The sequence below is a fragment of the Aquila chrysaetos genome, chromosome 5, assembly GCF_900496995.4.
Source record: "Aquila chrysaetos chrysaetos chromosome 5, bAquChr1.4, whole genome shotgun sequence".
NCBI classification, from domain to species: Eukaryota; Metazoa; Chordata; class Aves; order Accipitriformes; family Accipitridae; genus Aquila; species Aquila chrysaetos.
Window position 1 is genome coordinate 62,199,964 of NC_044008.1, and position 26,434 is coordinate 62,226,397.

Genomic DNA, 26,434 nt, shown 5'->3' on the forward strand with positions numbered 1-26,434 from the left:
AGTGGCTGCTGAACCCAGGAGCCCAGCAGAGCTCAGGCTGCCACAGCTCCACGCCCCCAGGCCCAGCCAGCAGCGAGGCTGAGCATGCCTCCCAGGAGGCGCGTACACACACACACACACACACACACACACAAATCCATGCATACATCCCATACTGAGTCTCGTGCTGTCCTGTGGTGCTCTTTTCCTGCACTCATCACAGTTTTCCAGTACTTAAAGGCCACTACAAAGACGACGGAGACTCTCTCTTAACAGCGAGCCACACGGAGAGGACAGGGAGCAACCGGCAGAGGCTTCGCCTCGATATAAGAAAGACTTTTTTTACAGTGAGAACAATCGTTCACCGCAACGACCTCCCCAGAGACGCGGTAGAGTCCCCAGGACGGAAGGTTTTCCAGAGGCGATTGGACAGGGGGCGAGGTAATCTCATCTGGGCTCCCTTTCCCACAAAAGGTTGGACCAGATGATCTGTTGAGGTTCCTACCAGTCGGGGCGATTCTACGATTCCATGAAAACTCGGCCTTCCCTCATACTTTGTTTTGTGGCTTTCGAGGTGCCCCGATGGGTAACGGGGCTCCTTCCACAAGAGCTCTCACCCCAAACCGGCCTTGTCTCCATCGCTATGGGATGTCAGGGGCAAAAGACGAGGCCCTCTCAAACCCAGGAACTACGGAGAAAACCGTAGTTTTACCAAGGGAGGACCTCTTTTGGATACGCCGCTGGCTGGGACCGGAGAAGAGGGGAGAATGAAACACGACTCCCTTGCAAAGCTGATGCCCAAAGTCTTTAATGAGAAAATCAAAGGAGAAGGGAAAAGACGAGAGCATTTGGGAGGCTGGCTGAGTAAGCTCAGAGGAGTGCTGCCATCTGAAGGAAAACCTCCACGGCAGGGACGCTTCTTTTCCACTTCCAATTCCTCTTCAAGGCTCTGGCAATCATGTATCGTATCACCTAGACCCGTTGCTACGGAAGGAAGGAGGAGGTATTTCCTGGGGAGCGTGAGGTAGAGCAGAGCGAGAGGGGGAAAGAGAGAGGCTTCCTTGGAAGAGACGGAAGGCCAGCGCAGGCCCCTTCCTCGCAGCGCAGGCGGAGAAGCGGGAGCTCGGCTCCTCTGCAGACCATGGCCACGCTCTCAGGGCTGGCTCCAGGGCTTTCCTCGAGGCTGCTGGTGCTCGGCCACGGGCAGGCAATCCACGGGCTTCAGCATAAGAGATTGCCCCGTCCCAGAGGCCCACAGAGCCCACGGCCCAGACCGGACCACCCAAAGCCCCCCAGGGAGCCCCCAGAAGCGATGGGCACACCGCCAGCGCTGAGAGAGCTCCCCACGGCAGCCGACGCGGTGGATCCCACAGCTGTGCTCTGAGGGAAGGAGCTGAGGATTGGGCCCGGCAGCGTCACCAGGACTGGCGAGGGCTGGATCGCAACGCTGGAGTCGGCGCACCGGATGACGCACGGCTCGTTGCAGCTGTTGGCAAGCGGGGTTGGGCCGCAGGCGGCTGGCAGGCAGGGGCTGTAGCACGACATGTCTCGCGGAGGGAGGCGACCCTGTGAGACCGGGAGGGAGCAGCGGGCATTAGCTGTTGGGCCCTTTCGGACCCCCAGCTTGGCTCCCCTGAAAACGGGCAGCGCCTGGGAGCTCAGCGGAGAGAGATTTGGGATGGGGCATGAGTCAAGGAAGCTGTGTCCAGCAGCAGGGCTCACAATGGTGCCCTGCTGTGCTTTTGGCCGAACACCACAACGCACCCTCCTCTCCTCCGCCTTAACCTCCCCGCTGCCTGGTCACACCCTGCCCTATCTGAAGACCTCTTCTCTCAGCCGCCTGGGATGTCTCACCCACAGGGTCCTGGGCTAACGTGGCCAGAGTTACTTGCAAGACCCCCATGAAATGCAGGGTCCCACTTGGTAACCGTTCTCAAAGGCGGAAGCAGTGGCATGGCCCAACAGTTGATGGACCTCCAGTGTCTGCAGAGAGGGGGTTTCTGGGCCTTTTGGTGGGCCTGCAGTGGGCATTTGTTTGTAATTGAAGGGTGATCCGAGAGGGTCCGTCCAAACGCAAGGAAGCTCCTCCTGCCCAAGTCAAGCTCCTTCGCAGCCTATACCTCAGCCGGCCTTGCCACTCCCAGGCATGCCTGACCCATGGAGGCACTCTGCTACCTCCGGTTGCTCCATTACCAAGGGTACGTCTGCAGGCTGTGAGGCTATTTCACAACAGTCCTTCTGCTCAGCCTTGAAGGCTTGGTAGGGAAGGCGCTCCAGAGAGAGCCCTCAGTAAGCCCCCTCCCAGTATGAGGAACTGGATGCCAGGTTTTTCAGATGGGTTGAGCATAGCCTTGATGCCATGGCCTTAGTCAGGGAAAGACTTCCTACTGCAGACCAAGAGGCTCCCCCTCTTCTTGGCGTCAGGCTGTGGACCTCCTGATCATCAGCCCTTGTACCAGCATCAATGTGTTCACTCGGACAAACAGGTCTCCTTCTCCCCCCTCCCTGCCCTCGAGACCCCTACTCTCGTCAGGTCAGGCTCCTCTCGCCCACTTCTCTCAGGAGGGGACGTGTCTGAGTGAAACGCAACAGGGCTCCTGAAGACAGCAGCCACTACGGCAGAAGACGTCTATGGTGGGACTAGCTCTCCTGAGGAAGCTCCTCGTCAGGCCAATAGCGCAAAGGCAGCATTGCCGAACTGCGGATGGCAGAGGAAGTGCCCAGTCATTGGTTAGAGAGCGCTGGCCGTACGTCCTGAGCCTTGGAAAGAACCGCTGCTGGCAAAGAAACCAACCCGTGCCCCGTTTCACATCCTAGACCATTCACCGAGGACGAGGGAGGCAAAATGCATGCAGCCCTCTCCACAAAAACTGTCCTGCCAACCGAGGAGACGAGGGGCAAAATGAACTGAGACTTACCCACTTCCCAGAGCAGAGGAAGGCACGAGGAGAGGATAGAGGAGCTGGGAGTTGGGCACACTTATACAGCGGGCCAGAGCCCCAGGGGAGCTGAAAAATGACACAAACACGAAGCATGTTGAGAAACAGCAATTTTGGCTTCTCAAAGCTCTGCTGGTAGATGAAAGACATGCCTCCTTTGCCTGAAATGCTTGGCTCCCCTTTCATCCTGGGTAGCACTGAAGTGATTTTGTTGATAGCAATTATGTTTCTTCCCCAGACCAAGGCTCGTTTGAGGTCTCATTCCAGCAGCAGATTCAGGCCACGAGCAGGTGTTGTGCACGTCCTGCCCTTCCTGGGGAACACGGCCACCACTCACTTAGGACTTTGCCTGTGGAGCACGCCCGAAGGCCACTCAGAAGGGTCCCTCTTTGATGGGCTGAGGCTGACCCGGAGCAACACCAGTGCCTGCAGGCTATGGAGCTGCTCAGCGCCCAGCCAAGCCTCTGCCGGATGGCTGTTCCGCTGAGGGACAGAGAACGGAGGAGGCTCAGATCCGCGGGGTGACTGGAAGGTGGTGGTCAAACAAGGCCCTCCTGCAGTCTGGAGAGAAACCCCGTTGTGTGCAGGGATGGGGACGCTGAGGCCATTGCTGGAGTGCATGAGGGTACTCGGTGGCAGATCTCTGCTCCCCCCCCGGGCCTCGGTGAGGCACGCACTTGCCAGCCATGCAAAGGGAGCCCAGCAGTTGAGCTGTCGTCTTCAGTCAGGAAAGGCCAGAGTGTTTTCTTTGGGAACTGCACAGCCCTTGCCTCGCCTGCCAGGACTTTACTCATTACTCTCCTGAGGAGAAGCAACGGCTCAACGTGGCCCTGGAGAGCAATGAAGGAGCCTGCTGACTCATCTTTGCATCGTTGCTGGGTGCTCGTTCAGGTCACTGACCCAGAGGGTCTGGCTTGTTTTTCCTGGCTCAGGGACGGATTGGCACATTTAATGGCAAGGTGGCACCAGCAGACCACCTCGGAGTCACCTGTGAGTCACCAAAAAGTGCCGAGGCACTGTGAGAGACCTCAGCTCCACCTCGGTGCGAATCATCCATGCACTGGCATGAGGGGCTCTGGGGGAAAAGGATTCAGACGTGCAGAGGACCCTAGGCGCAACCTCATGTCCGCATTCCTGCAGAAATGCAGCTTTTTGTACAGTGTTGTCATCATGGCTGTTAGCATCTTGCCCAACCGCTTGGTGACTCCTTGAAATCCTGTCATGCTCCTTGGTGAAACTGCAGCCAAAGGAGGACATCATGGACGTGCCCTGACGTTCCCACTCCCGGACAATTCTGGAGCACAGACCAAATTGAGGAAAGTTGCCGCCCCTATGTGTCCAGGGCCTGGGGAGCCTGCTTTTTTGACGGACCGGTGTGACAGACCACCGGACTGAGGCTGCAGCCACTGAGCGGCACCAGATGGTGCTCCCTGCTGCCCTACGAGACATAGAGGAGACTGGGCCAGTCGGTCTGGGAAGGCTGGCGGGGAGCTCAAAGGCCAGGCACGTGTCGCCAGCCCTGAGAGCTGCCTGGAAAAGGCCTCTGACTACCCACGCTGCTTGGGAAGGTGGGCCACGCTCTCACCCGGGCGGCCGTGCTGTCTGGGGGAAGGGTCTTGGGAGGGGATTGTTGTTTTCTCCTGCAGAGGATTGATGGCTCTGTCTCACTTCTGCTGTCATTTCCAGCAGGGCCATGCTCTGGGGCTGTTGTGCCGTCCTGCCAGGATGGTCGACCCAGTGCCACAGCTGACAGCAGAGACGCACTCACTGCGTACAGGCAGAAACAGGTCCCAGGCGTCAGTATGGCACCAGGGTGGGAGGCAGCCACCCGCGGCTCTTTTCCAGGTGGAACTGGAAGCGCGCTGACAAAGCAGCCAGGGATGCTCCCTCCTGAAAGGCTCCGAGAGGAACTTGCGAGGCACATGCGAGGCACTCAAGCCCCAGCGTCTCCTCAACTGAAGGGCAGGAAGCAGCTGCCTATCTCTTCCAGCCGCTAGAGCCCCAAGATGTGGCCCTTTGAGATGTGGCCCAGCCCCGCAGAAGCGGCACGGGTTGCCCACAGCAATCTCCACGGGGGAAGCCGCCAGCAGGAACCAGGCACGAGGGAAACTCCCCGAATGGGACGACCTGCCTGTCGTGGCTTAACCCTAGCCGGCAGCTGAGCACCACGCAGCCGCTCACTCACCTCCCTCACAGTGGCATGGGGGGAGAGAATCAGAAGGGTAAAAGTGAGAAAACTCGTGGGCTGAGATAAAGGCCGTTTAATAGGCAAAGCAAAAGCCGTGCACGCAGGCAAAGCAAAACAAGGGATTCATTCACTACTTCCCATCGGCAGGCAGGTGTTCCGCCTCCATCTCCAGGAAAGCAGGGCTCCATCACGCGTAGCGGTTACTTGGGAAGACAAACGCCATCACTCCGAACGTCCCCCCCTTCCTTCTTCTTCCCCCAGCTTTATATGCTGAGCATGACGTCATATGGTCTGGATTATCCCTTTTGTCAGTTGGGGTCAGCTGTCCCAGCTGTGTCTCCTCCCAACTTCTTGTGCACCCCCAGCCTACTCGCTGGTGGGGTGGTGTGAGAAGCAGAAAAGGCCTTGACTCCGTAGAAGCACTGCTCAGCAGTAACAAAAGCATCTCAGCATTATCAACGCTGTTTTCAGCACAAATCCAAAACATAGCCCCATACTAGCTACTATGAAGAAAATTAACTCTATCCCAGCCCAAACCAGCACACTGCCCTACGGCTGCTCTGTTCCCGGATGGTGCACTAATGGAGGAGCGCTCAAACGTGCCAAAGGCCACGGTGGGTGAGGGGAGAAGTTGAGTACAGCCTTGCTGCTCGTCCCTCCCTGCTCTCCCTTCTGGCAATTGAGAGGCCATGCAAAGAGGAGCAGACGCCAGGACAGACACTCTGCTCCTCACGTAGCCTCCTTTGCCACCAGACAGGAGCGTGACACAGCCCGTCACACCTCCGCTACAGCAGGCAGTGAGTACCACTGCTGGGCTGCTCTCCTCCTTGGCCTGCCACCCTGCCCCGCTGCTGGATGCGGGAAGGGTGGCGAGGCATTCCTCTGCCGCATGAGGAGCCTGGCATTTGCTGTGCCTGAGCAAAGCTGAGGCAGCGGGAGAGGGCACATGCATCCACCTGCCTCAGCAGGCATGTGGTAACACCTGAGGGCAGGAAGTGGACAGCACAGGCCCATCCTTGCTCCGCAAGATGCCTTCTGCTTTGAACTGCAGCCACAAGAGGACATGTCCTTCCCAGGGCTGGCAAGGCAACCGAAAGTGAAGAGCACCCTCAGTCAAATGCCTATGAGTTTACTCCTCAGCCACTTTGACCTTGCACCCTTGGGGCTGACTACACACTTTAAGAATGACAGTTTTGAGAATGAGAATTGACAGATTTCCATAGAACAAGATTCCCCCACCCCCACCCACCCCCACCCCCTTTTTTCCTTTGTTTTGGGGCCACCTCAGAGCTACCGGGCCACCTCTAGGAATGGTCCCAGTGCCCCCACCCCTTCACACAGCGGCGCTTCTCTCCATCTCACAGAGGGTCCTTCCTTGGCCTTCACCTTCCAACCACCTCTGGGCTTCCGAGTCCCCTCCTTTCTGTCTCCCTCAGCCAGACAAGCATCCAGCTGGGGCTTGGCTGATTGCTGAGCCCTTCCGTGGCCCTGCGCGGCCTTGTGTTTCTCAGGGTCAGCCTGAGCCCTTCAACAGGAGACCCACGTGAGTGGCCTTCATCAGGAGTGCTCCACAGCTGAAGGCCTGACTGAGAGTGGTAGTCACGTTCCCCAGCAAGGATGTGCACGACCCACACACAGGCCCTGGAGCTACTGAAACCCCTTCCTGGGAACTGGCATGGGACCTCAAATGACCGTTGCTTTGAGGAGCCAGCATCTAATGCATCACTGTGCTCTCGCCCAATAGGGAAATGCAAGCCGGACCTTTCAGATGAAAGAGACAAGCTCTTCATCTCTTGGCTGCGCTTTGCAAGCCTCAAATTGCTGTTGGCCAATGTGCTTCACACAGAAGGTGTGTTCCAGCTCTCCTGAGGCGCTGGCTCACCATATAAAAAGCCCGTGCCACTCCAGGCCCTTCCATCCAAATCTCTTCCCTTGCTCTCCACGGTGAACTTGGTAAGTCTGAACTCACTCCTCCTCTTCCTGCTGGTAGGATTTCTGTCACGGGGACTGCTTCCCTTCTGTGCGTGGTCCTTCTGATATGTGGTCCAGGCTTGAAAACACATTGTGCTTCCCTCTTCCGGGAGGTGAGTTGGTGAGGGAAGAGGGGAGGCTTCAGTCCCTGCCGAGAGGGACTGGGCTCGTTTGTAGCAGCGGCTCTGCTGAAGCCTGAGGCTGAACGACCAGTACCATCTAACCGGTCGTCAGGTACTTCCTCCCCCAACGACAGTGCAGCGACATGCCTTGGTCACTCTTGGCGTGGAAAGGAACTTTGCAGACAGATCTGGCCCTACGCAGGCACTGCCCGTTTTCAGGGGAGCCAAGCTGGGGGTCCGAAAGGGCCCAACAGCTAATGCCCTCTGCTCCCTCCCGGTCTCACAGGGTCGCCTCCCTCCGCGAGACATGTCGTGCTACAGCCCCTGCCTGCCAGCCGCCTGCGGCCCAACCCCGCTTGCCAACAGCTGCAACGAGCCGTGCGTCATCCGGTGCGCCGACTCCAGCGTTGCGATCCAGCCCTCGCCAGTCCTGGTGACGCTGCCGGGCCCAATCCTCAGCTCCTTCCCTCAGAGCACAGCTGTGGGATCCACCGCGTCGGCTGCCGTGGGGAGCTCTCTCAGCGCTGGCGGTGTGCCCATCGCTTCTGGGGGCTCCCTGGGGGGCTTTGGGTGGTCCGGTCTGGGCCGTGGGCTCTGTGGGCCTCTGGGACGGGGCAATCTCTTATGCTGAAGCCCGTGGATTGCCTGCCCGTGGCCGAGCACCAGCAGCCTCGAGGAAAGCCCTGGAGCCAGCCCTGAGAGCGTGGCCATGGTCTGCAGAGGAGCCGAGCTCCCGCTTCTCCGCCTGCGCTGCGAGGAAGGGGCCTGCGCTGGCCTTCCGTCTCTTCCAAGGAAGCCTCTCTCTTTCCCCCTCTCGCTCTGCTCTACCTCACGCTCCCCAGGAAATACCTCCTCCTTCCTTCCGTAGCAACGGGTCTAGGTGATACGATACATGATTGCCAGAGCCTTGAAGAGGAATTGGAAGTGGAAAAGAAGCGTCCCTGCCGTGGAGGTTTTCCTTCAGATGGCAGCACTCCTCTGAGCTTACTCAGCCAGCCTCCCAAATGCTCTCGTCTTTTCCCTTCTCCTTTGATTTTCTCATTAAAGACTTTGGGCATCAGCTTTGCAAGGGAGTCGTGTTTCATTCTCCCCTCTTCTCCGGTCCCAGCCAGCGGCGTATCCAAAAGAGGTCCTCCCTTGGTAAAACTACGGTTTTCTCCGTAGTTCCTGGGTTTGAGAGGGCCTCGTCTTTTGCCCCTGACATCCCATAGCGATGGAGACAAGGCCGGTTTGGGGTGAGAGCTCTTGTGGAAGGAGCCCCGTTACCCATCGGGGCACCTCGAAAGCCACAAAACAAAGTATGAGGGAAGCCCGAATTGTCTGTTGAATCTCCCTGTGCTGCATTGGTTACGGCAGGGACTCAACGGACTGCTGGATGAATGAGAGCCAATGGTGGCGCTGGCTACTTTGTCAGGAACGTCTTTGTTAAGAACTCAGAAAGTGCATCCCAGGCATTTTTCATATCCACAACAGGGAGTGCCACCAGTCTGGGGAAGGAAGGAGGTCGGCAGAGCATCGTGTTTCCCAGGCCAGTCCTCCCTCCTGCTGTGGGCTCCTGCCCCGGCAGCAATGTTGAATCTGCCGGTCCTCCTTGTTCACATATCTCTGCCCTTACAGGCCCATGGGGTGGGCTCGGGCCGGGGAAACTACTCGGAGTGACCAGGGTGCAAGTGGTTCTGGTCCCAGCCCCCAAGGCTGTGCACTGCTCCCTTTTGTCCAGGACAGGAATTAACCGGGCGGAGCAGAAAGAGAGGATCCCAGGGCCCTGCCATTGGTGTCCATCCCACAGTGCGCAATCCCCTACCCACCTTTCTGTTATCCACCAGGGGCAGCAAGCCTGGCCTCTGCACCGTTTCCCCCAGCTCAAGGTCTGACCTTCAAGGCACAGAGAGGCTTGGGCTCAGGGGACCAGTGCAGTGGTTTCAACTCTCTGCAGCACTGGAGCTCTGGCAGGTAAAAAGAGGAGTTGTGTGCAGTGGGGCTGCTGCCCCTCAGCTCCCTCTTCATTCCTGACTGTTAGCCGTGCTGGGAGAGAAGCAGCCTGCGACGAGATCCTGGGTGAGCGAGCGCCAGGGGGAACAGCACAGAGACACCACAGCCAAGCCTGAGGCACATGCTCTGTCCTGGTGAAAAGTCCACCAGTCAAGTGTGAGTGACTCCTGTCCGTATGAGCTGGTGGTATCCTTCCAGAGTGCGAGGGGAACGTGGCTGGTGACAAATTAATCTCAAAGCCAGGCTCAAGTCCTTTGGAGGCGCTGAGCCACTCCGGGGTCACTCTCCCGTGTTCCTTCCCGGGAAGGAGCGTGGGGCTCCGCTGTTCAGTCATTTTCTGATGTGAGTGCTGAGACCTATTTCCGGAAGGTCCCTGGAGCTGAGCCCAGCTGTCGGGAGAGTGGACCAGTCCCAAAAGGCAAAAGCTGGAGGCTGGCTCCTTCTCTGCCATGTCAAGAAGCAGGTTAAAAAGGTGGTGTAGGTGTCAGGAGCAGGAGCAGGAGCAGCAAGATCAGGAGCAGTGGCAGCGGCAGTGGCAGGAGTAGGAGCAGGAGCAGGAGAAGCAGGAGCAGGAGAAGCAGCAGCAGGAGCAGCGGCAGCAGTGGCAGGAGCGGCAGCAGCATTCTGACGAGGTGGCCGAGTGGTGAAGGCGATGGACTGCTAATCCATTGTGCTCTGCACGCATGGGTTCGAATCCCATCCTCGTCGGTCAGCCCAACAATGGCCAGAGTTTCTGAGTGTGAGCGGCTCGATGTGTGCCCCCAAGTAAGCCTTTGTTTTGAGACGAGAGTGGCCTGAAAAGAAACTTGCAAGGGTTTGAAGTGGCTCAGGACACACCTCAACCTCTTCTGTCTCCACATAGGCAAGAGGAACAAGAAGGGAGAAGTGGCTCAGGACACACCTCAACCTCTTCTGTCTCCACATAGGCAAGAGGAACAAGAAGGGAGAGGACGAAGATCCAGGGAACTCACAGGATGGTCAGCCTCTCCGCAGTCCCTGGGAAGACGATAGAGCAAAACATCTTGGAAGTACTTTCCAAACATAGGTAGCACAGGAAGGTGGTTGGGAGTAGCAAGCATGGATTTACAAAGGAGAAGTCATGCTTAACCAAGCTGGTAGCCTTCTACAGTGAGGTGACTAGCTTGGTGGGGAAGCGAAGAGCGGTGGATGTTGTTTACCTTGCCTTTGGTAAGGCTCAACCAGCCATGGGAACGAAAAACAAAATAGGCGTAAAGCACTTGCAGTCACAGAACCTTTCAGGTAAGGTATTTTGCTATGGGAGACATTGCTCTTATCCGTTCACAGAATCTCAGAATCGTTGGGGTTGCAAGGGACCTCCTGAGATCCTTTAGTCCCAGCCAACTGCCCCAGCAAGGTCAACTTGAGCTGGTTGCTTAGGACATAGTCGGGTTGGGTTTTGAGCATCTCCAAGGATGGAGACTCCACTGCCTCTCTGGGCAACCTGGTCCACTGTTTGACCACCCTCACGGTAAGAAAGTGGTTTCTTGCCTTGCGATGGAATTTCACGTGTTTTCATTTGTGCCCATCGACCCTTGCGCTGCCAGTCGGTACTGCTGAGAAGAGTCTGGCTCCCTCTTCATTCCCTTCCATCAGGTGTGGGAAGAATCCCAGCTCTCACAGCCTCCCCTCCTATTTCAGACTCGCCAAGCCCTTAACCGGTTTTGTGACAAAGCAGGGATCTGCAGGGAAGACCCGTGTGGAGGCAGGAGCAGCCAGCAGCCAGCCATGCCACCAAGGGATGTGCTGGCCCGGGTGGTCAGGAGCGACTTGGCAGGGGTCAGAGGAACAGGGACGATCCAGCGTGGTTGTGAAAGGCACAGAGCTGGCTGGAGCCTCTTCCTGCCCACACGACCTCCCCTCTCTTACACACATTTGCACTTCTGCCTCCCTGGCCACCTGCCTCCCTCTCCCAATTTCCTTCGGATATCTCTTCCCCACGACCGCGGGCTTCTTGCTCTCCCCACCCTGCTCTCCTCTGGGTGCCCTTCCCAGTAGGTTTGCACTTCCAAGGATGCCTCGTGGCTCCTGCTGATCAGCACCTGTGAGCAGCGTGCCCGCACGCGCCAGCATGCAAACAAGATACGAGAAGAAGAGACTGGGGTTTGGCCAAGGGGCTCGGAGCTCAGAATGCTGCTGACCCCACCCCGCCGCCAGCCTCGCATATCCCTAAGGCCTGTGAGCCAGGTAAAGGGGACCACTGCCCCCACTGCCAGCCCAGTTGGGTCTGAATCCAGAGGCAGAGCCTGTGGGAGACGAGAAAGGGGCTGCCTGCTGCGGAGAGGTCAGCTTCTTCATGGGCACCTTAATCTCACCTGGCCAGCCTCAGGGAAGAGAAGAAGAGCAGAACTCTTTCTCATCGACAGATGAGCTTGGTGGTTTGGACAGCCCAGAAGGTTCCCTTTCTCTTCAGTGGCTGCTGAACCCAGGAGCCCAGCAGAGCTCAGGCTGCCACAGCTCCACGCCCCCAGGCCCAGCCAGCAGCGAGGCTGAGCATGCCTCCCAGGAGGCGCGCACACACACACACACACACAAATCCATGCATACATCCCATACTGAGTCTCGTGCTGTCCTGTGGTGCTCTTTTCCTGCACTCATCACAGTTTTCCAGTACTTAAAGGCCACTACAAAGACGACGGAGACTCTCTCTTAACAGCGAGACACACGGAGAGGACAGGGAGCAACCGGCAGAGGCTTCGCCTCGATATAAGAAAGACTTTTTTTACAGTGAGAACAATCATTCACCGCAACGACCTCCCCAGAGACGCGGTAGAGTCCCCAGGACGGAAGGTTTTCCAGAGGCGATTGGACAGGGGGTGAGGTAATCTCATCTGGGCTCCCTTTCCCACAAAAGGTTGGACCAGATGATCTGTTGAGGTTCCTACCAGTCGGGGCGATTCTACGATTCCATGAAAACTCGGCCTTCCCTCATACTTTGTTTTGTGGCTTTCGAGGTGCCCCGATGGGTAACGGGGCTCCTTCCACAAGAGCTCTCACCCCAAACCGGCCTTGTCTCCATCGCTATGGGATGTCAGGGGCAAAAGACGAGGCCCTCTCAAACCCAGGAACTACGGAGAAAACCGTAGTTTTACCAAGGGAGGACCTCTTTTGGATACGCCGCTGGCTGGGACCGGAGAAGAGGGGAGAATGAAACACGACTCCCTTGCAAAGCTGATGCCCAAAGTCTTTAATGAGAAAATCAAAGGAGAAGGGAAAAGACGAGAGCATTTGGGAGGCTGGCTGAGTAAGCTCAGAGGAGTGCTGCCATCTGAAGGAAAACCTCCACGGCAGGGACGCTTCTTTTCCACTTCCAATTCCTCTTCAAGGCTCTGGCAATCATGTATCGTATCACCTAGACCCGTTGCTACGGAAGGAAGGAGGAGGTATTTCCTGGGGAGCGTGAGGTAGAGCAGAGCGAGAGGGGGAAAGAGAGAGGCTTCCTTGGAAGAGACGGAAGGCCAGCGCAGGCCCCTTCCTCGCAGCGCAGGCGGAGAAGCGGGAGCTCGGCTCCTCTGCAGACCATGGCCACGCTCTCAGGGCTGGCTCCAGGGCTTTCCTCGAGGCTGCTGGTGCTCGGCCACGGGCAGGCAATCCACGGGCTTCAGCATAAGAGATTGCCCCGTCCCAGAGGCCCACAGAGCCCACGGCCCAGACCGGACCACCCAAAGCCCCCCAGGGAGCCCCCAGAAGCGATGGGCACACCGCCAGCGCTGAGAGAGCTCCCCACGGCAGCCGACGCGGTGGATCCCACAGCTGTGCTCTGAGGGAAGGAGCTGAGGATTGGGCCCGGCAGCGTCACCAGGACTGGCGAGGGCTGGATCGCAACGCTGGAGTCGGCGCACCGGATGACGCACGGCTCGTTGCAGCTGTTGGCAAGCGGGGTTGGGCCGCAGGCGGCTGGCAGGCAGGGGCTGTAGCACGACATGTCTCGCGGAGGGAGGCGACCCTGTGAGACCGGGAGGGAGCAGAGGGCATTAGCTGTTGGGCCCTTTCGGACCCCCAGCTTGGCTCCCCTGAAAACGGGCAGCGCCTGGGAGCTCAGCGGAGAGAGATTTGGGATGGGGCATGAGTCAAGGAAGCTGTGTCCAGCAGCAGGGCTCACAATGGTGCCCTGCTGTGCTTTTGGCCGAACACCACAACGCACCCTCCTCTCCTCCGCCTTAACCTCCCCGCTGCCTGGTCACACCCTGCCCTATCTGAAGACCTCTTCTCTCAGCCGCCTGGGATGTCTCACCCACAGGGTCCTGGGCTAACGTGGCCAGAGTTACTTGCAAGGCCCCCATGAAATGCAGGGTCCCACTTGGTAACCATTCTCAAAGGCGGAAGCAGTGGCATGGCCCAACAGTTGATGGACCTCCAGTGTCTGCAGAGAGGGGGTTTCTGGGCCTTTTGGTGGGCCTGCAGTGGGCATTTGTTTGTAATTGAAGGGTGATCCGAGAGGGTCCGTCCAAACGCAAGGAAGCTCCTCCTGCCCAAGTCAAGCTCCTTCGCAGCCTATACCTCAGCCGGCCTTGCCACTCCCAGGCATGCCTGACCCATGGAGGCACTCTGCTACCTCCGGTTGCTCCATTACCAAGGGTACGTCTGCAGGCTGTGAGGCTATTTCACAACAGTCCTTCTGCTCAGCCTTGAAGGCTTGGTAGGGAAGGCGCTCCAGAGAGAGCCCTCAGTAAGCCCCCTCCCAGTATGAGGAACTGGATGCCAGGTTTTTCAGATGGGTTGAGCATAGCCTTGATGCCATGGCCTTAGTCAGGGAAAGACTTCCTACTGCAGACCAAGAGGCTCCCCCTCTTCTTGGCGTCAGGCTGTGGACCTCCTGATCATCAGCCCTTGTACCAGCATCAATGTGTTCACTCGGACAAACAGGTCTCCTTCTCCCCCCTCCCCGCCCTCGAGACCCCTACTCTCGTCAGGTCAGGCTCCTCTCGCCCACTTCTCTCAGGAGGGGACGTGTCTGAGTGAAACGCAACAGGGCTCCTGAAGACAGCAGCCACTACGGCAGAAGACGTCTATGGTGGGACTAGCTCTCCTGAGGAAGCTCCTCGTCAGGCCAACAGCGCAAAGGCAGCATTGCCGAACTGCGGATGGCAGAGGAAGTGCCCAGTCATTGGTTAGAGAGCGCTGGCCGTACGTCCTGAGCCTTGGAAAGAACCGCTGCTGGCAAAGAAACCAACCCGTGCCCCGTTTCACATCCTAGACCATTCACCGAGGACGAGGGAGGCAAAATGCATGCAGCCCTCTCCACAAAAACTGTCCTGCCAACCGAGGAGACGAGGGGCAAAATGAACTGAGACTTACCCACTTCCCAGAGCAGAGGAAGGCACGAGGAGAGGATAGAGGAGCTGGGAGTTGGGCACACTTTTATACAGCGGGCCAGAGCCCCAGGGGAGCTGAAAAATGACACAAACACGAAGCATGTTGAGAAACAGCAATTTTGGCTTCTCAAAGCTCTGCTGGTAGATGAAAGACATGCCTCCTTTGCCTGAAATGCTTGGCTCCCCTTTCATCCTGGGTAGCACTGAAGTGATTTTGTTGATAGCAATTATGTTTCTTCCCCAGACCAAGGCTCGTTTGAGGTCTCATTCCAGCAGCAGATTCAGGCCACGAGCAGGTGTTGTGCACGTCCTGCCCTTCCTGGGGAACACGGCCACCACTCACTTAGGACTTTGCCTGTGGAGCACGCCCGAAGGCCACTCAGAAGGGTCCCTCTTTGATGGGCTGAGGCTGACCCGGAGCAACACCAGTGCCTGCAGGCTATGGAGCTGCTCAGCGCCCAGCCAAGCCTCTGCCGGATGGCTGTTCCGCTGAGGGACAGAGAACGGAGGAGGCTCAGATCCGCGGGGTGACTGGAAGGTGGTGGTCAAACAAGGCCCTCCTGCAGTCTGGAGAGAAACCCCGTTGTGTGCAGGGATGGGGACGCTGAGGCCATTGCTGGAGTGCATGAGGGTACTCGGTGGCAGATCTCTGCTCCCCCCCCCGGGCCTCGGTGAGGCACGCACTTGCCAGCCATGCAAAGGGAGCCCAGCAGTTGAGCTGTCGTCTTCAGTCAGGAAAGGCCAGAGTGTTTTCTTTGGGAACTGCACAGCCCTTGCCTCGCCTGCCAGGACTTTACTCATTACTCTCCTGAGGAGAAGCAACGGCTCAACGTGGCCCTGGAGAGCAATGAAGGAGCCTGCTGACTCATCTTTGCATCGTTGCTGGGTGCTCGTTCAGGTCACTGACCCAGAGGGTCTGGCTTGTTTTTCCTGGCTCAGGGACGGATTGGCACATTTAATGGCAAGGTGGCACCAGCAGACCACCTCGGAGTCACCTGTGAGTCACCAAAAAGTGCCGAGGCACTGTGAGAGACCTCAGCTCCACCTCGGTGCGAATCATCCATGCACTGGCATGAGGGGCTCTGGGGGAAAAGGATTCAGACGTGCAGAGGACCCTAGGCGCAACCTCATGTCCGCATTCCTGCAGAAATGCAGCTTTTTGTACAGTGTTGTCATCATGGCTGTTAGCATCTTGCCCAACCGCTTGGTGACTCCTTGAAATCCTGTCATGCTCCTTGGTGAAACTGCAGCCAAAGGAGGACATCATGGACGTGCCCTGACGTTCCCACTCCCGGACAATTCTGGAGCACAGACCAAATTGAGGAAAGTTGCCGCCCCTATGTGTCCAGGGCCTGGGGAGCCTGCTTTTTTGACGGACCGGTGTGACAGACCACCGGACTGAGGCTGCAGCCACTGAGCGGCACCAGATGGTGCTCCCTGCTGCCCTACGAGACATAGAGGAGACTGGGCCAGTCGGTCTGGGAAGGCTGGCGGGGAGCTCAAAGGCCAGGCACGTGTCGCCAGCCCTGAGAGCTGCCTGGAAAAGGCCTCTGACTACCCACGCTGCTTGGGAAGGTGGGCCACGCTCTCACCCGGGCGGCCGTGCTGTCTGGGGGAAGGGTCTTGGGAGGGGATTGTTGTTTTCTCCTGCAGAGGATTGATGGCTCTGTCTCACTTCTGCTGTCATTTCCAGCAGGGCCATGCTCTGGGGCTGTTGTGCCGTCCTGCCAGGATGGTCGACCCAGTGCCACAGCTGACAGCAGAGACGCACTCACTGCGTACAGGCAGAAACAGGTCCCAGGCGTCAGTATGGCACCAGGGTGGGAGGCAGCCACCCGCGGCTCTTTTCCAGGTGGAACTGGAAGCGCGCTGACAAAGCAGCCAGGGATGCTCCCTCCTGAAAGGCTCCGAGAGGAACTTGCGAGGCACATGCGAGGCACTCAAGCCCCAGCGTCTCCTCAACTGAAGGGCAGGAAGCAGCTGCCTATCTCTTCCAGCCGCTAGAGCCCCAAGATGTGGCCCTTTGAGATGTGGCCCAGCCCCGCAGAAGCGGCACGGGTTGCCCACAGCAATCTCCACGGGGGAAGCCGCCAGCAGGAACCAGGCACGAGGGAAACTCCCCGAATGGGACGACCTGCCTGTCGTGGCTTAACCCTAGCCGGCAGCTGAGCACCACGCAGCCGCTCACTCACCTCCCTCACAGTGGCATGGGGGGAGAGAATCAGAAGGGTAAAAGTGAGAAAACTCGTGGGCTGAGATAAAGGCCGTTTAATAGGCAAAGCAAAAGCCGTGCACGCAGGCAAAGCAAAACAAGGGATTCATTCACTACTTCCCATCGGCAGGCAGGTGTTCCGCCTCCATCTCCAGGAAAGCAGGGCTCCATCACGCGTAGCGGTTACTTGGGAAGACAAACGCCATCACTCCGAACGTCCCCCCCTTCCTTCTTCTTCCCCCAGCTTTATATGCTGAGCATGACGTCATATGGTCTGGATTATCCCTTTTGTCAGTTGGGGTCAGCTGTCCCAGCTGTGTCTCCTCCCAACTTCTTGTGCACCCCCAGCCTACTCGCTGGTGGGGTGGTGTGAGAAGCAGAAAAGGCCTTGACTCCGTAGAAGCACTGCTCAGCAGTAACAAAAGCATCTCAGCATTATCAACGCTGTTTTCAGCACAAATCCAAAACATAGCCCCATACTAGCTACTATGAAGAAAATTAACTCTATCCCAGCCCAAACCAGCACACTGCCCTACGGCTGCTCTGTTCCCGGATGGTGCACTAATGGAGGAGCGCTCAAACTACTGATGTGCACCAGCACGTGCCAAAGGCCACGGTGGGTGAGGGGAGAAGTTGAGTACAGCCTTGCTGCTCGTCCCTCCCTGCTCTCCCTTCTGGCAATTGAGAGGCCATGCAAAGAGGAGCAGACGCCAGGACAGACACTCTGCTCCTCACGTAGCCTCCTTTGCCACCAGACAGGAGCGTGACACAGCCCGTCACACCTCCGCTACAGCAGGCAGTGAGTACCACTGCTGGGCTGCTCTCCTCCTTGGCCTGCCACCCTGCCCCGCTGCTGGATGCGGGAAGGGTGGCGAGGCATTCCTCTGCCGCATGAGGAGCCTGGCATTTGCTGTGCCTGAGCAAAGCTGAGGCAGCGGGAGAGGGCACATGCATCCACCTGCCTCAGCAGGCATGTGGTAACACCTGAGGGCAGGAAGCGGACAGCACAGGCCCATCCTTGCTCCGCAAGATGCCTTCTGCTTTGAACTGCAGCCACAAGAGGACATGTCCTTCCCAGGGCTGGCAAGGCAACCGAAAGTGAAGAGCACCCTCAGTCAAATGCCTATGAGTTTACTCCTCAGCCACTTTGACCTTGCACCCTTGGGGCTGACTACCCACTTTGAGAATGACAGTTTTGAGAATGAGAATTGACAGATTTCCATAGAACAAGATTCCCCCACCCCCACCCACCCCCACCCCCTTTTTTCCTTTGTTTTGGGGCCACCTCAGAGCTACCGGGCCACCTCTAGGAATGGTCCCAGTGCCCCCACCCCTTCACACAGCGGCGCTTCTCTCCATCTCACAGAGGGTCCTTCCTTGGCCTTCACCTTCCAACCACCTCTGGGCTTCCGAGTCCCCTCCTTTCTGTCTCCCTCAGCCAGACAAGCATCCAGCTGGGGCTTGGCTGATTGCTGAGCCCTTCCGTGGCCCTGCGCGGCCTTGTGTTTCTCAGGGTCAGCCTGAGCCCTTCAACAGGAGACCCACGTGAGTGGCCTTCATCAGGAGTGCTCCACAGCTGAAGGCCTGACTGAGAGTGGTAGTCACGTTCCCCAGCAAGGATGTGCACGACCCACACACAGGCCCTGGAGCTACTGAAACCCTTTCCTGGGAACTGGCATGGGACCTCAAATGACCGTTGCTTTGAGGAGCCAGCATCTAATGCATCACTGTGCTCTCGCCCAATAGGGAAATGCAAGCCGGACCTTTCAGATGAAAGAGACAAGCTCTTCATCTCTTGGCTGCGCTTTGCAAGCCTCAAATTGCTGTTGGCCAATGTGCTTCACACAGAAGGTGTGTTCCAGCTCTCCTGAGGCGCTGGCTCACCATATAAAAAGCCCGTGCCACTCCAGGCCCTTCCATCCAAATCTCTTCCCTTGCTCTCCACGGTGAACTTGGTAAGTCTGAACTCACTCCTCCTCTTCCTGCTGGTAGGATTTCTGTCACGGGGACTGCTTCCCTTCTGTGCGTGGTCCTTCTGATATGTGGTCCAGGCTTGAAAACACATTGTGCTTCCCTCTTCCGGGAGGTGAGTTGGTGAGGGAAGAGGGGAGGCTTCAGTCCCTGCCGAGAGGGACTGGGCTCGTTTGTAGCAGCGGCTCTGCTGAAGCCTGAGGCTGAACGACCAGTACCATCTAACCGGTCGTCAGGTACTTCCTCCCCCAACGACAGTGCAGCGACATGCCTTGGTCACTCTTGGCGTGGAAAGGAACTTTGCAGACAGATCTGGCCCTACGCAGGCACTGCCCGTTTTCAGGGGAGCCAAGCTGGGGGTCCGAAAGGGCCCAACAGCTAATGCCCTCTGCTCCCTCCCGGTCTCACAGGGTCGCCTCCCTCCGCGAGACATGTCGTGCTACAGCCCCTGCCTGCCAGCCGCCTGCGGCCCAACCCCGCTTGCCAACAGCTGCAACGAGCCGTGCGTCATCCGGTGCGCCGACTCCAGCGTTGCGATCCAGCCCTCGCCAGTCCTGGTGACGCTGCCGGGCCCAATCCTCAGCTCCTTCCCTCAGAGCACAGCTGTGGGATCCACCGCGTCGGCTGCCGTGGGGAGCTCTCTCAGCGCTGGCGGTGTGCCCATCGCTTCTGGGGGCTCCCTGGGGGGCTTTGGGTGGTCCGGTCTGGGCCGTGGGCTCTGTGGGCCTCTGGGACGGGGCAATCTCTTATGCTGAAGCCCGTGGATTGCCTGCCCGTGGCCGAGCACCAGCAGCCTCGAGGAAAGCCCTGGAGCCAGCCCTGAGAGCGTGGCCATGGTCTGCAGAGGAGCCGAGCTCCCGCTTCTCCGCCTGCGCTGCGAGGAAGGGGCCTGCGCTGGCCTTCCGTCTCTTCCAAGGAAGCCTCTCTCTTTCCCCCTCTCGCTCTGCTCTACCTCACGCTCCCCAGGAAATACCTCCTCCTTCCTTCCGTAGCAACGGGTCTAGGTGATACGATACATGATTGCCAGAGCCTTGAAGAGGAATTGGAAGTGGAAAAGAAGCGTCCCTGCCGTGGAGGTTTTCCTTCAGATGGCAGCACTCCTCTGAGCTTACTCAGCCAGCCTCCCAAATGCTCTCGTCTTTTCCCTTCTCCTTTGATTTTCTCATTAAAGACTTTGGGCATCAGCTTTGCAAGGGAGTCGTGTTTCATTCTCCCCTCTTCTCCGGTCCCAGCCAGCGGCGTATCCAAAAGAGGTCCTCCCTTGGTAAAACTACGGTTTTCTCCGTAGTTCCTGGGTTTGAGAGGGCCTCGTCTTTTGCCCCTGACATCCCATAGCGATGGAGACAAGGCCGGTTTGGGGTGAGAGCTCTTGTGGAAGGAGCCCCGTTACCCATCGGGGCACCTCGAAAGCCACAAAACAAAGTATGAGGGAAGCCCGAATTGTCTGTTGAATCTCCCTGTGCTGCATTGGTTACGGCAGGGACTCAACGGACTGCTGGATGAATGAGAGCCAATGGTGGCGCTGGCTACTTTGTCAGGAACGTCTTTGTTAAGAACTCAGAAAGTGCATCCCAGGCATTTTTCATATCCACAACAGGGAGTGCCACCAGTCTGGGGAAGGAAGGAGGTTCGGCAGAGCATCGTGTTTCCCAGGCCAGTCCTCCCTCCTGCTGTGGGCTCCTGCGCCGGCAGCAATGTTGAATCTGCCGGTCCTCCTTGTTCACATATCTCTGCCCTTACAGGCCCATGGGGTGGGCTCGGGCCGGGGAAACTACTCGGAGTGACCAGGGTGCAAGTGGTTCTGGTCCCAGCCCCCAAGGCTGTGCACTGCTCCCTTTTGTCCAGGACAGGAATTAACCGGGCGGAGCAGAAAGAGAGGATCCCAGGGCCCTGCCATTGGTGTCCATCCCACAGTGCGCAATCCCCTACCCACCTTTCTGTTATCCACCAGGGGCAGCAAGCCTGGCCTCTGCACCGTTTCCCCCAGCTCAAGGTCTGACCTTCAAGGCACAGAGAGGCTTGGGCTCAGGGGACCAGTGCAGTGGTTTCAACTCTCTGCAGCACTGGAGCTCTGGCAGGTAAAAAGAGGAGTTGTGTGCAGTGGGGCTGCTGCCCCTCAGCTCCCTCTTCATTCCTGACTGTTAGCCGTGCTGGGAGAGAAGCAGCCTGCGACGAGATCCTGGGTGAGCGAGCGCCAGGGGGAACAGCACAGAGACACCACAGCCAAGCCTGAGGCACATGCTCTGTCCTGGTGAAAAGTCCACCAGTCAAGTGTGAGTGACTCCTGTCCGTATGAGCTGGTGGTATCCTTCCAGAGTGCGAGGGGAACGTGGCTGGTGACAAATTAATCTCAAAGCCAGGCTCAAGTCCTTTGGAGGCGCTGAGCCACTCCGGGGTCACTCTCCCGTGTTCCTTCCCGGGAAGGAGCGTGGGGCTCCGCTGTTCAGTCATTTTCTGATGTGAGTGCTGAGACCTATTTCCGGAAGGTCCCTGGAGCTGAGCCCAGCTGTCGGGAGAGTGGACCAGTCCCAAAAGGCAAAAGCTGGAGGCTGGCTCCTTCTCTGCCATGTCAAGAAGCAGGTTAAAAAGGTGGTGTAGGTGTCAGGAGCAGGAGCAGGAGCAGCAAGATCAGGAGCAGTGGCAGCGGCAGTGGCAGGAGTAGGAGCAGGAGCAGGAGAAGCAGGAGCAGGAGAAGCAGCAGCAGGAGCAGCGGCAGCAGTGGCAGGAGCGGCAGCAGCATTCTGACGAGGTGGCCGAGTGGTGAAGGCGATGGACTGCTAATCCATTGTGCTCTGCACGCATGGGTTCGAATCCCATCCTCGTCGGTCAGCCCAACAATGGCCAGAGTTTCTGAGTGTGAGCGGCTCGATGTGTGCCCCCAAGTAAGCCTTTGTTTTGAGACGAGAGTGGCCTGAAAAGAAACTTGCAAGGGTTTGAAGTGGCTCAGGACACACCTCAACCTCTTCTGTCTCCACATAGGCAAGAGGAACAAGAAGGGAGAAGTGGCTCAGGACACACCTCAACCTCTTCTGTCTCCACATAGGCAAGAGGAACAAGAAGGGAGAGGACGAAGATCCAGGGAACTCACAGGATGGTCAGCCTCTCCGCAGTCCCTGGGAAGACGATAGAGCAAAACATCTTGGAAGTACTTTCCAAACATAGGTAGCACAGGAAGGTGGTTGGGAGTAGCAAGCATGGATTTACAAAGGAGAAGTCATGCTTAACCAAGCTGGTAGCCTTCTACAGTGAGGTGACTAGCTTGGTGGGGAAGCGAAGAGCGGTGGATGTTGTTTACCTTGCCTTTGGTAAGGCTCAACCAGCCATGGGAACGAAAAACAAAATAGGCGTAAAGCACTTGCAGTCACAGAACCTTTCAGGTAAGGTATTTTGCTATGGGAGACATTGCTCTTATCCGTTCACAGAATCTCAGAATCGTTGGGGTTGCAAGGGACCTCCTGAGATCCTTTAGTCCCAGCCAACTGCCCCAGCAAGGTCAACTTGAGCTGGTTGCTTAGGACATAGTCGGGTTGGGTTTTGAGCATCTCCAAGGATGGAGACTCCACTGCCTCTCTGGGCAACCTGGTCCACTGTTTGACCACCCTCACGGTAAGAAAGTGGTTTCTTGCCTTGCGATGGAATTTCACGTGTTTTCATTTGTGCCCATCGACCCTTGCGCTGCCAGTCGGTACTGCTGAGAAGAGTCTGGCTCCCTCTTCATTCCCTTCCATCAGGTGTGGGAAGAATCCCAGCTCTCACAGCCTCCCCTCCTATTTCAGACTCGCCAAGCCCTTAACCGGTTTTGTGACAAAGCAGGGATCTGCAGGGAAGACCCGTGTGGAGGCAGGAGCAGCCAGCAGCCAGCCATGCCACCAAGGGATGTGCTGGCCCGGGTGGTCAGGAGCGACTTGGCAGGGGTCAGAGGAACAGGGACGATCCAGCGTGGTTGTGAAAGGCACAGAGCTGGCTGGAGCCTCTTCCTGCCCACACGACCTCCCCTCTCTTACACACATTTGCACTTCTGCCTCCCTGGCCACCTGCCTCCCTCTCCCAATTTCCTTCGGATATCTCTTCCCCACGACCGCGGGCTTCTTGCTCTCCCCACCCTGCTCTCCTCTGGGTGCCCTTCCCAGTAGGTTTGCACTTCCAAGGATGCCTCGTGGCTCCTGCTGATCAGCACCTGTGAGCAGCGTGCCCGCACGCGCCAGCATGCAAACAAGATACGAGAAGAAGAGACTGGGGTTTGGCCAAGGGGCTCGGAGCTCAGAATGCTGCTGACCCCACCCCGCCGCCAGCCTCGCATATCCCTAAGGCCTGTGAGCCAGGTAAAGGGGACCACTGCCCCCACTGCCAGCCCAGTTGGGTCTGAATCCAGAGGCAGAGCCTGTGGGAGACGAGAAAGGGGCTGCCTGCTGCGGAGAGGTCAGCTTCTTCATGGGCACCTTAATCTCACCTGGCCAGCCTCAGGGAAGAGAAGAAGAGCAGAACTCTTTCTCATCGACAGATGAGCTTGGTGGTTTGGACAGCCCAGAAGGGATTCCCTTTCTCTTCAGTGGCTGCTGAACCCAGGAGCCCAGCAGAGCTCAGGCTGCCACAGCTCCACGCCCCCAGGCCCAGCCAGCAGCGAGGCTGAGCATGCCTCCCAGGAGGCGCGTACACACACACACACACACACACACAAATCCATGCATACATCCCATACTGAGTCTCGTGCTGTCCTGTGGTGCTCTTTTCCTGCACTCATCACAGTTTTCCAGTACTTAAAGGCCACTACAAAGACGACGGAGACTCTCTCTTAACAGCGAGCCACACGGAGAGGACAGGGAGCAACCGGCAGAGGCTTCGCCTCGATATAAGAAAGACTTTTTTTACAGTGAGAACAATCGTTCACCGCAACGACCTCCCCAGAGACGCGGTAGAGTCCCCAGGACGGAAGGTTTTCCAGAGGCGATTGGACAGGGGGCGAGGTAATCTCATCTGGGCTCCCTTTCCCACAAAAGGTTGGACCAGATGATCTGTTGAGGTTCCTACCAGTCGGGGCGATTCTACGATTCCATGAAAACTCGGCCTTCCCTCATACTTTGTTTTGTGGCTTTCGAGGTGCCCCGATGGGTAACGGGGCTCCTTCCACAAGAGCTCTCACCCCAAACCGGCCTTGTCTCCATCGCTATGGGATGTCAGGGGCAAAAGACGAGGCCCTCTCAAACCCAGGAACTACGGAGAAAACCGTAGTTTTACCAAGGGAGGACCTCTTTTGGATACGCCGCTGGCTGGGACCGGAGAAGAGGGGAGAATGAAACACGACTCCCTTGCAAAGCTGATGCCCAAAGTCTTTAATGAGAAAATCAAAGGAGAAGGGAAAAGACGAGAGCATTTGGGAGGCTGGCTGAGTAAGCTCAGAGGAGTGCTGCCATCTGAAGGAAAACCTCCACGGCAGGGACGCTTCTTTTCCACTTCCAATTCCTCTTCAAGGCTCTGGCAATCATGTATCGTATCACCTAGACCCGTTGCTACGGAAGGAAGGAGGAGGTATTTCCTGGGGAGCGTGAGGTAGAGCAGAGCGAGAGGGGGAAAGAGAGAGGCTTCCTTGGAAGAGACGGAAGGCCAGCGCAGGCCCCTTCCTCGCAGCGCAGGCGGAGAAGCGGGAGCTCGGCTCCTCTGCAGACCATGGCCACGCTCTCAGGGCTGGCTCCAGGGCTTTCCTCGAGGCTGCTGGTGCTCGGCCACGGGCAGGCAATCCACGGGCTTCAGCATAAGAGATTGCCCCGTCCCAGAGGCCCACAGAGCCCACGGCCCAGACCGGACCACCCAAAGCCCCCCAGGGAGCCCCCAGAAGCGATGGGCACACCGCCAGCGCTGAGAGAGCTCCCCACGGCAGCCGACGCGGTGGATCCCACAGCTGTGCTCTGAGGGAAGGAGCTGAGGATTGGGCCCGGCAGCGTCACCAGGACTGGCGAGGGCTGGATCGCAACGCTGGAGTCGGCGCACCGGATGACGCACGGCTCGTTGCAGCTGTTGGCAAGCGGGGTTGGGCCGCAGGCGGCTGGCAGGCAGGGGCTGTAGCACGACATGTCTCGCGGAGGGAGGCGACCCTGTGAGACCGGGAGGGAGCAGAGGGCATTAGCTGTTGGGCCCTTTCGGACCCCCAGCTTGGCTCCCCTGAAAACGGGCAGTGCCTGCGTAGGGCCAGATCTGTCTGCAAAGTTCCTTTCCACGCCAAGAGTGACCAAGGCATGTCGCTGCACTGTCGTTGGGGGAGGAAGTACCTGACGACCGGTTAGATGGTACTGGTCGTTCAGCCTCAGGCTTCAGCAGAGCCGCTGCTACAAACGAGCCCAGTCCCTCTCGGCAGGGACTGAAGCCTCCCCTCTTCCCTCACCAACTCACCTCCCGGAAGAGGGAAGCACAATGTGTTTTCAAGCCTGGACCACATATCAGAAGGACCACGCACAGAAGGGAAGCAGTCCCCGTGACAGAAATCCTACCAGCAGGAAGAGGAGGAGTGAGTTCAGACTTACCAAGTTCACCGTGGAGAGCAAGGGAAGAGATTTGGATGGAAGGGCCTGGAGTGGCACGGGCTTTTTATATGGTGAGCCAGCGCCTCAGGAGAGCTGGAACACACCTTCTGTGTGAAGCACATTGGCCAACAGCAATTTGAGGCTTGCAAAGCGCAGCCAAGAGATGAAGAGCTTGTCTCTTTCATCTGAAAGGTCCGGCTTGCATTTCCCTATTGGGCGAGAGCACAGTGATGCATTAGATGCTGGCTCCTCAAAGCAACGGTCATTTGAGGTCCCATGCCAGTTCCCAGGAAGGGGTTTCAGTAGCTCCAGGGCCTGTGTGTGGGTCGTGCACATCCTTGCTGGGGAACGTGACTACCACTCTCAGTCAGGCCTTCAGCTGTGGAGCACTCCTGATGAAGGCCACTCACGTGGGTCTCCTGTTGAAGGGCTCAGGCTGACCCTGAGAAACACAAGGCCGCGCAGGGCCACGGAAGGGCTCAGCAATCAGCCAAGCCCCAGCTGGATGCTTGTCTGGCTGAGGGAGACAGAAAGGAGGGGACTCGGAAGCCCAGAGGTGGTTGGAAGGTGAAGGCCAAGGAAGGACCCTCTGTGAGATGGAGAGAAGCGCCGCTGTGTGAAGGGGTGGGGGCACTGGGACCATTCCTAGAGGTGGCCCGGTAGCTCTGAGGTGGCCCCAAAACAAAGGAAAAAAGGGGGTGGGGGTGGGTGGGGGTGGGGGAATCTTGTTCTATGGAAATCTGTCAATTCTCATTCTCAAAACTGTCATTCTCAAAGTGGGTAGTCAGCCCCAAGGGTGCAAGGTCAAAGTGGCTGAGGAGTAAACTCATAGGCATTTGACTGAGGGTGCTCTTCACTTTCGGTTGCCTTGCCAGCCCTGGGAAGGACATGTCCTCTTGTGGCTGCAGTTCAAAGCAGAAGGCATCTTGCGGAGCAAGGATGGGCCTGTGCTGTCCGCTTCCTGCCCTCAGGTGTTACCACATGCCTGCTGAGGCAGGTGGATGCATGTGCCCTCTCCCGCTGCCTCAGCTTTGCTCAGGCACAGCAAATGCCAGGCTCCTCATGCGGCAGAGGAATGCCTCGCCACCCTTCCCGCATCCAGCAGCGGGGCAGGGTGGCAGGCCAAGGAGGAGAGCAGCCCAGCAGTGGTACTCACTGCCTGCTGTAGCGGAGGTGTGACGGGCTGTGTCACGCTCCTGTCTGGTGGCAAAG

The 26,434-nt window shown here is 57.8% G+C and overlaps 5 protein-coding genes and 2 non-coding genes across 7 annotated transcripts; 4 read left to right on the top strand and 3 right to left on the bottom strand.

Moving 5' to 3' along the window:
• Positions 1 to 788: 788 nt before the first annotated feature.
• On the bottom strand, positions 789 to 2,929 carry LOC115341652 (beta-keratin-related protein). The gene is made up of 2 exons (XM_030014975.1): positions 2,898 to 2,929; positions 789 to 1,545 (listed from the first exon to the last, which is right to left on the bottom strand). The coding sequence occupies exon 2, from the start codon at positions 1,522 to 1,524 to the stop codon at positions 1,201 to 1,203; it is 324 nt and encodes a 107-aa protein (XP_029870835.1). The 5' UTR covers positions 1,525 to 1,545; positions 2,898 to 2,929; the 3' UTR covers positions 789 to 1,200.
• A 4,098-nt stretch (positions 2,930 to 7,027) lies between these two features.
• LOC115341650 (beta-keratin-related protein) lies at positions 7,028 to 8,248 on the top strand. The gene is made up of 2 exons (XM_030014974.1): positions 7,028 to 7,059; positions 7,486 to 8,248. The coding sequence occupies exon 2, from the start codon at positions 7,507 to 7,509 to the stop codon at positions 7,828 to 7,830; it is 324 nt and encodes a 107-aa protein (XP_029870834.1). The 5' UTR covers positions 7,028 to 7,059; positions 7,486 to 7,506; the 3' UTR covers positions 7,831 to 8,248.
• Positions 8,249 to 9,817: 1,569 nt separating this feature from the next.
• TRNAS-GCU lies at positions 9,818 to 9,899 on the top strand. The gene has a single exon. It is a non-coding gene; the product is annotated as a tRNA-Ser (tRNA).
• A 2,499-nt stretch (positions 9,900 to 12,398) lies between these two features.
• Positions 12,399 to 14,539, bottom strand: LOC115341660 (beta-keratin-related protein). The gene is made up of 2 exons (XM_030014983.1): positions 14,508 to 14,539; positions 12,399 to 13,155 (listed from the first exon to the last, which is right to left on the bottom strand). Exon 2 carries the CDS (start codon positions 13,132 to 13,134, stop codon positions 12,811 to 12,813), a length of 324 nt encoding a protein of 107 aa, XP_029870843.1. The 5' UTR covers positions 13,135 to 13,155; positions 14,508 to 14,539; the 3' UTR covers positions 12,399 to 12,810.
• A 4,120-nt stretch (positions 14,540 to 18,659) lies between these two features.
• Positions 18,660 to 19,880, top strand: LOC115341690 (beta-keratin-related protein). The gene is made up of 2 exons (XM_030015044.1): positions 18,660 to 18,691; positions 19,118 to 19,880. The coding sequence occupies exon 2, from the start codon at positions 19,139 to 19,141 to the stop codon at positions 19,460 to 19,462; it is 324 nt and encodes a 107-aa protein (XP_029870904.1). The 5' UTR covers positions 18,660 to 18,691; positions 19,118 to 19,138; the 3' UTR covers positions 19,463 to 19,880.
• Positions 19,881 to 21,450: 1,570 nt separating this feature from the next.
• On the top strand, positions 21,451 to 21,532 carry TRNAS-GCU. The gene has a single exon. It is a non-coding gene; the product is annotated as a tRNA-Ser (tRNA).
• A 2,507-nt stretch (positions 21,533 to 24,039) lies between these two features.
• On the bottom strand, positions 24,040 to 25,254 carry LOC115341711 (beta-keratin-related protein). The gene is made up of 2 exons (XM_030015097.1): positions 25,223 to 25,254; positions 24,040 to 24,796 (listed from the first exon to the last, which is right to left on the bottom strand). The coding sequence occupies exon 2, from the start codon at positions 24,773 to 24,775 to the stop codon at positions 24,452 to 24,454; it is 324 nt and encodes a 107-aa protein (XP_029870957.1). The 5' UTR covers positions 24,776 to 24,796; positions 25,223 to 25,254; the 3' UTR covers positions 24,040 to 24,451.
• Between the last annotated feature and the right edge of the window lie 1,180 nt (positions 25,255 to 26,434).

Coding starts and splice junctions, on each gene's coding strand:
- LOC115341711 (XM_030015097.1), bottom strand. CDS start 24,775: ATGTCGTGCTACAGCCCCTGCCTGCCAGCCGCCTGCGGCCCAACCCCG.
- LOC115341652 (XM_030014975.1), bottom strand. CDS start 1,524: ATGTCGTGCTACAGCCCCTGCCTGCCAGCCGCCTGCGGCCCAACCCCG.
- LOC115341660 (XM_030014983.1), bottom strand. CDS start 13,134: ATGTCGTGCTACAGCCCCTGCCTGCCAGCCGCCTGCGGCCCAACCCCG.
- LOC115341690 (XM_030015044.1), top strand. CDS start 19,139: ATGTCGTGCTACAGCCCCTGCCTGCCAGCCGCCTGCGGCCCAACCCCG.
- LOC115341650 (XM_030014974.1), top strand. CDS start 7,507: ATGTCGTGCTACAGCCCCTGCCTGCCAGCCGCCTGCGGCCCAACCCCG.